This window comes from Vespa velutina, chromosome 8 (genome assembly GCF_912470025.1).
Source record: "Vespa velutina chromosome 8, iVesVel2.1, whole genome shotgun sequence".
Classification (NCBI taxonomy): domain Eukaryota; kingdom Metazoa; phylum Arthropoda; class Insecta; order Hymenoptera; family Vespidae; genus Vespa; species Vespa velutina.
In genome coordinates this window covers 2,918,644-2,928,367 of record NC_062195.1, presented here as the reverse complement: position 1 = coordinate 2,928,367, position 9,724 = coordinate 2,918,644, and the positions used below count along the sequence as shown (strand labels likewise).

The 9,724-nt window shown below is 35.5% G+C and overlaps 1 protein-coding gene across 1 annotated transcript in view; it reads right to left on the bottom strand.

Annotated features, from left to right (window-relative positions):
• The window catches only part of LOC124951277 (ubiquitin-conjugating enzyme E2 H), a 23,341-nt gene extending 14,248 nt beyond the window's left edge, over nt 1-9,093 (bottom strand). Inside the window, exon 1 of the mRNA XM_047499440.1 lies at nt 8,861-9,093. Coding sequence (XP_047355396.1) covers nt 8,861-8,913 — 53 coding nt within the window. The 5' untranslated portion in view covers nt 8,914-9,093. The remainder of the gene's footprint in view (nt 1-8,860) is intronic.
• Between the last annotated feature and the right edge of the window lie 631 nt (nt 9,094-9,724).

Below are 9,724 nucleotides of genomic sequence, written 5' to 3'. Positions count from 1 at the left end.
GCGTAAACATCCGATTTAAAACAATGTATATATATATATATATGTGTGTGTGTGTGTGTGTGTGTGTGTGTTCTAATCTCACCGATCATCTCGTATTTGATTACTTAAGGGGGAAAAAAAAAGAAAAAAAAAAAAAGAAAGAAAGAAAAAAAGATAAATCATCGGACTTGTCGGACTTGCAACATTGGAGGACGCGATATCATTTCAAATAGCCACCTACAACGGAACGACCTTTCTGCTTACGATTCCATCAAGGTTTCGTGCCTTCCACGATGAACAAAGCGAAGCGAGATACATTATAACGCCATCGTCCCCTATCTATGTAGAGTGCGAAAGGAATTTTACAAAATGGAAAAAAAGAAAGAAAAAAAAATCGACCGATCGAAGAATAGTCGTTGTAGAGAATATTTGCTTTGGAAAACAAAAAAAAAATACATTTACTATAGCCATCATCTATTCTGTCTATTCATTCATTTCTTTCTCTCACTCTCTCTCTCTCTCTCTCTCTCTCTCTCTCTGATTCTCTATTTTATAAGGTGCGTCCAGATGCCTCGCCCAAATGTCACAACAATGTGTCAGACTTAATAAAGTTTCATGACATAATCGAAGGAAAGCTTCTTAAAATGGAATTCAAAAAAAAAAAAAAATAAAAAACAAAAATAAATAGAAACACGATTGCAGGACCTTCCTAATAATACATCTAATTCGGTTACGTACGATTCGTATAAAAAAAAAAAAAAAAAAAAATGAAAGTTCGCGTTACAGAGAGTCTCTTCTAAACCAATTGACTTACTACTCCCCTTCTATCATTCTTATCGGAAATTAGCGATCATCTAAGAGAAGCAAAAACAATGCAATTTATCTTTTTATTGATTTTACCCGTGTTATACTCATTTAACTTATACTTCTGTTTGTTACGAACGATTTCTTACATCATCACGCGTATTATCAGAATTTCCATAAAACGCTAAACAAGGAAAATTTACTAATACGGAATATCGATAATGAGAAACGTAGAAATGCGCTCGAATTGCATTCGAATAACAATATATATTCCTCGGAATAATATATCCGGTTGATTAACGAGAAATCAGATTTTATGTCGATAAACATGTTCACGCGGCCATAGTGAAAACCTATTTCATTAATGTAAAACCATTATGGATCTCCGTTGATAACCCTGTTCATTAGAATCTAATCGATTAGGTTAATATCCCTCCGAAACGCAAACACACACACATACACATACACACACGAGAAATTGGGAAACCATTTTGGTGGAAGGACCACCGAACCCGAAACCTTCGAAAATTTCTTTAATGCTTTCGTTTTCATTATCCGTCCACAATATCTCTACCCTTTCGTGACTAATCTTCTTTTCTCTCCTCTCCTCTCTTCTGTCCTTCGTAAGACCATCCATCTTTGCTCGATCAACTGAGAAAAATTTCAAAGAGAAAATAAGTAAATACCTATCTATATGTATCTTCTATAGATACATATTTATTTATGTACGCCATAGTAATATAACTTATGCCAAGTAATAACACGTACTCGCATGCCAAGTCGTATGAATTTTCGTTTTGTCGTATAATAAAACGATTCACGTATGCACCTTCACGTTTTACGTGACCATCAAGCTTATCACTGAGCGTGACATACATAGTGAATCTCTTTGGAATCCTTTTTACGATAGTTCTTTCTTATGCACGTAAGTTAAACGTAAGAAATTTGTTTTATTACGATTTATGATCTATCTATCTATCTATCCTCGTCATATTTGTCAGCTATTAGATTAAAACAGAGAGAGAGAGAGAGAGAGAGAGAGAGAGAGAGAGGTAAAGAAAGAAAGAGAGAAACAAAGAAAAAGAGAAACAAAAACAAAAAGAAAAAAAAAGAACAACAGATAAAATTATTGTTCCACGATTATCGACATGTTTAATCTATATCTATCTATTTCTCTCTCTCTCTCTCTCTTTCTTTGTCTTTTTGTATTTTTTTCTTACACTCAGTAATATCTTTAAGTTCAAAGGTATATATCATGATGACTAGTCGTGTTTGTTTATCAGGGGAGGGAAAAAGATATTAAAAAAAGAAAAAGAAAAAGAAAAAAAAGAAAAAAGAATTGGAAAATAACGAGCTGTTATCATTAAGAACTTATTGCTAATATGAGACCGAAGATATTATTTAAGAATCAATGCGTTTCACAAGGAGTGGCAAATTTTTTTGCTTATTTAACGCGCGAACACACGAACAATTTTATTCTCTGCTCTTTTCCATACGTCAAGCATGGACAATACATACGCACACATTTATGGACAAGAGGAAGACGGATAATTTTCTAACGACTTCCTCTTAATCCCCATCACTCGTTTCCCATAACGAATGAACAAGAAAAAAGGAAAACAGAAAAAGGAAAAAAGAAAAAGGAAAAAAGAAAAAAGAAAAAAGAAAAAAAAAATATATATATATATATAAAGAGGAAGAAAAAAGAAAAAAGAGAAAAGAAAAATAGAAGAAAGAAAAAAAAAAAGGACGAACGAGAAAGATCCTGCAGGATTTGGTATTGTTATAGAACACTCATTCTCAGATTCGTTGAAAATAAAGATGGCGTATTGCAAGAAACGAACAAATCTCGAGCAGTGTGATCGATCAAACATTTTACGTCGACTTATAAAAAAAGGATACCAAAAAAACAAAAGAAGAACAACTTGAACGTGTAAATACATATACGTATTTCATATGTATGTATGTATGTATATATGTATGTATATATGTATGTATGTATGTATGTATGTATGTATGTATGTATGTATGTATGTATGTATGTACATACGTCACATAATAAAATAAAAGTAGAGAAAAGGATCATCCGTCTATCTCCACCATTGTGCCGACACATTCGCTCGCAATTCGTTCCGAAGATAAAAAAAGAAAAAAGAAGGATAGAAAACGCAAGGTCTCTTTACTTATTGAGAAAAGCAATAACAGAAGCTGTACGATATAGAAAATCCATTACTCTAAGTTTCCTTTTATTAGATACCATTCGTACATTATACTTTCGTCTCTTATTTTGCAATAAAAACAATATCATGTCATATGATCGTTATTTTTTCTTATAATATATACATCGACATTTACTAATTACATATATCTATTGGAACATACGCGAATGGATATATAATATTATGACGTCATTGTGAAGTCAAATGTCAGACAAATAAATAAAAAAAAAAAAAAGAAAAAAAAAGAAAGAAAAATAAAATAAAATAAAATAAAATAAAATAAAAAAAAAAGGAAAGAAAATAGTGACCGATAGTGGAAACTGTTGCTCCTTCTGTTTTTTCTTGATAAGAATTATTGATATCAAAATAATTAATATCAAAAAATTACGCTAAACACCGTTATTACTTCTGATCGAAACAATAAAGCTTTATACATTATCGATTAAGATGTTAGGGAAAAAAGAAGTGATGCAACAAAAAAAAAAAAAAAAAAAAAATAAAAAAAAAATAAAAAAAAATAAAATAAAATAAAAAAAGAGCACGTTGTTGATGTTCTTTCGATTTGTAAATGGTCTTCTTTCGATCTCAAGGATTCCAAGAATATATTCCGAGAAAATTCTAAGATTTTATTAAAAAAATTCAAAACGGTTCAGCATAATCTGAACGAGAGGCCATTATTAAAAAAACAGACGTTGAAAAAAATTATATGGAGGAGTTCCAGAAGGAGTATCCCCCGATCTATCGGAAAATTTTCTGAGGGTTTCTGACGCAAAAAAAAAGAAAAAAAGAAAAAAAAAAAAGAAAAAAAAAATTATCAATCCTTGTCCTATCTATTTGTGCTTCCCTATCTTACTTTTAGAAAAACCAATCGGCTTACGAAAATACAATGAAACAAAGAGGGAAAGAGAACGTCTTTGTTAGTTAAGCCTTCTTTAACACTTAATATGGGAAAACGATACGAGCCGATAAAGCAGAATGAGTTTTTAATTCTATAAAAGAAAAGGAAAAAAACGTATGCGTTTATTTTATTTATTTCTCTCTCTCTCTCTCTCTCTCTCTCTCTCTCTCTCTCTCTCTCTCCCTTTCTTTCTTGTTGTCACTCTTTTTGGAAATGCTAAACGAAAAAAAAAGAAAAAATACAAGAGAGAGAGAGAGACAGAAAGAGACAAAGAATGACTTGGCCGCAATAGTTTCGTGAGTCAGGGGCAAGCACGCCTTTAAATTGGAACATAAAATCTGATGTGGTTGCGAGAACGTTTAAACCAGACGTGACTCTGTGCCAGATGAAAGGAAACGATTTATTGTAAACCATGAGGAGAGATCGATCGACAATGCACACGTGTCATCCTGTATTCGGAATGAAATTGAAATAGTGATTTACACGAACTAAAGACATTTTAAAGTGACATCGAATTCGAATGGAAAGAACAAATATAATACAACATAACGAATACATAATATTAATTTTTCGAATTGGCATTAAATGGTATTACCCTAAATGGTACTATTCTGAAAAAAAATTTTTGAATTTTATCTACCCGTCATTATCCGGATTATATATATATATATATATATATATATATATATATATATAAAATATTGGTATTTTAGTATATTTTTTTATTAAACATTTTATTATGACATTTATATATGTGAAATTTAAAAAAAAAATATATATATTTGTTTGGAAAATTTTTGGAGTAAAAAAAAAAGAAAAAAGAAGATTACAATAAATTCATCATTCATTCGGAGAAATAAAATACGAAAATAACGTCGAACGGTTCAACAGGAAAGATATAAAATTTTTCTTGGATCTATAAACCGAGGATTATCAAAAGGATCTATCGATCATTGGCTTCCAAATATCTCACACATAAATAAACAATTGTAAAGAGCAAAATCGTATTCACGAATCAATCAAAATCTTTCGGGGAAAATATTTTCAGACATAGATACACGATGCTCTTATCGTTTTTCCTGATTGATCACTTCTACGATATTCCTTATTTTACGTCAACCATCGATCGCCAACGAAATCATTCTCAATAGATAAATATTGAAGAGTGAAAGGGAAAGAAGAGTGCGATCAATGAGAAGGTCGAATTTCTTTTGTCGAATATTCTTTAATGCTCGAGGAAAGTTTTACGAAATTTTTTAATTAATTTTTAATCATCGACCCGCCAACGAATAATAATCGTTCGAGATATCGAAGAAAAGCAAGGACAAATCTAAAGAACTATACGAGTATATATGCGTTTCTAAAAGGGTCTAGCGCGCTACAAGCAGAGTTTTCGATCTCTGAAAATAGATCATTCGTCGCGAGAAACGTCGAGCAATGTACAACGTACCTACCTACCTACGTACGTACATACATACATACATACTTATGTACATACGTATATAAATATGTATATACTATGTGTACGTAAATCTACGTCAGAAGACTGAAAGATAAAGGCCCTAGGAGCGGAAAGTTACCAGAAACGTGTGTATACATATATATATATACATATATATACATATATATACATATATATATATATACATACATTGATATATTCATATATATATATATATATATATATATATATATACATACATATATATATATACATATGTACACACATGGACAAGATTAAGGGTTCAGAAAGAAGAAAAAAGGATAGAGATAGCCTGTCGACTCGTATTGCTTTGCTTCGTAGAAGCGATTGCCGTAACGCACACACACACACACACAATCGCACGTAGCCTGATCGATATATGGAAAAAAAAGAAACGCGGGAAAAGTTACATTTACAAAAAAAAAAAAAAGAAAGGGAAAAGAAAAAAGAAGAAAAAGAAGAGAGATAAAAAGAAGAAAAGTTGTGGGATTAAAAGTTGTATCATTGAAAAAAAAAAGGAAAAAAAAAAAAAACTATCAAAAAAAAAATCGTTTGCCATGAATTTCTAAAATATCCATATAGCGTACGTTTATAGCAAATAACTTTCTTTTTTTATAGTTAACTACGTATAGATTTTTATACTTCGTAAGTTAGACGAAAGTAGAGATACGTTCGTCTTGTAAATGTCATTTTAAAATGGAGGTTGTAAAAAAAAAAAAAAAAATAAACTACGAATCGGGCGAAATTATCGATTCGTATTGAACTATTAAGCCGAGTTGAGTACTTAAAGTGACGACAATGTAAGGAGTTACGTCAAACGGGGAAATAAATTTTCGTATAGCTCGAGGACTATTACTGTATATAAGAAAGACTACATGCATATGTATATAAATACATACATACAAATATACTTAGGTATGTGCTCGCGTGTTAACGCACGTAGGCGAGAAGCCTTGCGTCGTGCGTCTTTATCAATTGAGAGAAGTAGACGCGAGGTGCCATCATTGAAAGTATCGAAACGCGGGAAATTTGAAAACTTTTAAATCGCTCCCTCGTATTTTCTCCTTTTACCGACAATCATCCATCGGAGAGGATACATTTTTTTCTTCTCGATTCGTACAAAGAAATACAAAGAGATAATGATAAAGATAAAAAAAAAAAAAAAAAAAAGGAAACATAGAGATAGAGATAGAGGTAGAGAGATAAAGAAAGAAAACGGATAAAATATATGTGACTAACTTTTGCGAAAAAGCATTGATTCCGCGTCCTGATTTGCGTCAGAGTAAAGCTTCTTCCAACGGCGTTGGTCGTTCTATAGTCGTCCGTTTTATTTTTACGTTCAACTGCGAAGAGTCTCGTCTCGTTACGTTCTCGTCGATCCCGCACGTCTATTCGCTTAAAGAATCGAGGCCGAAACGAACGCGATTGCGATGTCTATCCCATTGCTTGCACTCCTTACGTTCCTTCGCGCGGTCGGCGTGCGTTATCCCTCATCTCTCACCCCTCACCACGCACAACTCCATCCCACCTTTATCCACCCCCACCGTGACCATCTGTCTCTTTCTCACTTCATTCTTACACGCGCGCTCGTAGAAAACGATCATTCAACTCGGTAACCCCTTTGATATTGTACCCTCGTTAAACCATCTAGCGAAAATTTTGATTGAATATTTCTACCGTAAACGATTTGTATTTATATATAATATAATATTTTTTACCTCCCCTACACACACTCCTCTCTCTCTCTCTCTCTCTCTCTCTCTCTCTCTCTCTCTAAAAAGCTTGTCGAATAAATTATATGTGTAATAGGTATGTAGCTAAAATAAAATTCAATTAAAGACTTTTAAAAGAGATAGATATATTTGAAAGAGAGAGAGAAAAAAAAAATGGAGGATGATCGGTGGTAAAGAGAAAAAGGATTCGTTGAAAAAGTTAAAGGATAAAAAAGATTAAGATTTAAGATAATATCGAGAAAAAGGAAAACACAAAAGCTGACTACATATTTTGTATGTATGTATGTGCGTATATCTCTGTCTTTCTCTTTCTTTATCTATCTCTTTCAGCTTATCGAATACCCGCCCGCTTGCCCGCCCACCCCTCTTCCTCTTCCACCCCAACGTTCCTTCTTTCGCCCCTTCCACTCCGTACTAAGAAGAAGATGCAAGCGCGTATGCATGTATTTTCCATGCATGTATTTCTTAAACGAGAATAGAGACTCTTAATATATCGCGAGAAGTTGTTAGCGGAGACGTGTACGATCAGCTGGTTAAAAACAGCTGTGTATCCGTACGTCCGTCAACTCCATTCGTCGGATGCTTTTCGTCTGTTTCGAGAAAAATTGAAACGTCCCTCATACTCTTTTCTCTCTCTCTCTCTCTCTCTCTCTCTCTCTCTCGCTCGCTCGTTCGCTCGTTCGCTCGTCTCGTTGAAGGCATCGTACATCGCCGTTGTGAGCCCCATGCAACCATTGTGTGCACGTTGCCGTGTAAATCTCCTGTGTCCTCCTCCGCCCCCTACCTCTCCATGTTCCTCCCCTTAACCCTCGACCGCCTAACCCCCCACCATCCAGTGAAGCCTTTACCGCACATCCCCCACCAAAATCACCGTCGTTTCCCCTCAACGCGCTATCGTTACGACAAACTAGTGTTGTGTAGTAGTAGTAGTAGTAGTAGTAGCAATACGGTAGTAGTAGCAGTAGTAGCAGTATAGTAGAAATGTAGTAATTGTAATAGTAGTACTGGTAGTAATAGTAGTAGTAGTAGTAGTACTAGAGATAGTAGTAATAATAGTAATAGTAGTAGTAGTAGTAGTAGAGATAGTAATAGTAATAGTAGTAGTAGTAGTAGCGTAGTAATATAGTAATAGCAGCAGCAGCAACACAACAGCGCAGCAATAGCAACAGCAGGAGGCATGGTCGATTGTGTATGGCCCCGATAAACAAACGGACTGACACACGACTTATGCACGCACACATACCTACATACATATAAGTGCATACATACGCACATACACACACACACACACACACACATATACATACATACGCGCGCTCATGCACACTCATTCACACTGAACCTCCCTGTACACTTCTTACAAAGAAAATTCTAATGTACAAGTCACTTTTATATTCCATTGCGAACACGTGTGTGATAGAAAAACTAAGAGAGAGAGAGAGAGAGAGAGAGAGAGATAGAGATAGAGATAGAGATAGAGATAGAGATAGAGAGAAAAGGAAAGCGTCGTCGCAAGGGGTTGCTGAGAGACGGTAAAAAACGACTAGATGATGAGAAATATAGAAAAATAGAGAAAGAAAGCATTAGTTTTGATAGAAAAGAAAAATAGATAATGAGATAGATAGATAGATAGATAGAGAAAGAGAGAGAAAGACAGATAGATAAATACATATATATATATATATAAAGATAGATAGATAGAAAATTGGAGGGGAGAGATGTTAGAAAAAAGTTTCAAGGATACAGTTTGATAACGTCCGTGTCCATACGTCGTTTTCCAGCGCTGGGGGACGACATATTTGTCGGCTGTTATTGGCAAGTAAGAGCCCTTCGTACCCGAGTCCTTGGATCAGCTGTGCCACCCGATCGTAGCTCCACGCACGAAGGTCCTCCACGAGAGTCCGCTACGTATCCAGCGCGCACCACGGCTTCGTGAACTCACGGGTAAACGCTCCTCCTCCTCCTCCTCCTCCTCCACCACCGCCACCACCACCACCGACTCCTCCTCCTCCTCCTCCTCTTCTTCTTCCTCCAACGCCGCAACCGACTCCTCTTCTTCTTTTCTTCTTCTTCTTCTCCTCCTCCTCCTCCTCCTCCTCCTCCTTCTTCCTCCTCCACAACCTCCTTGTCGTCGTCGTCGTCGTCGTCTCCTCCTTTTCACGGTAACGCGCCGCACTCTGTCCGTCGCACCAACAACGCTTCTGAATATCGAGCACCGAGAAAGAAAAACAAAGACACGCGCACCCAATAATCACCGTACGACGTCGACGTCTTTGTCGTCGTTGTCTTTGTCGTCCCCGTGATCGTCTTTGTCGTCGCCGTGATCGTCGTCGTCTTTGTCGTCGTCGTCTTCGTCGCCGTTGACGTCGCCGTTTTGGCTTTCGTTTTTACTATCGCCGATCTGCCAACGCGATAGAGAAACGCTCGAATAAACACAACGACGCGAGAGATAGATACACTGTTGCCTGCCAGACGACGACGACGACGTCGTCGTAAAACTGACTACCTCGCCAAACCTGCTGGCGGCTATTATCTTCTCTTAGATGAGAAAATATAATACCCTTGACGGTGGATTAAAGTAAACGACGCAACGCGACTTTAACAAAAT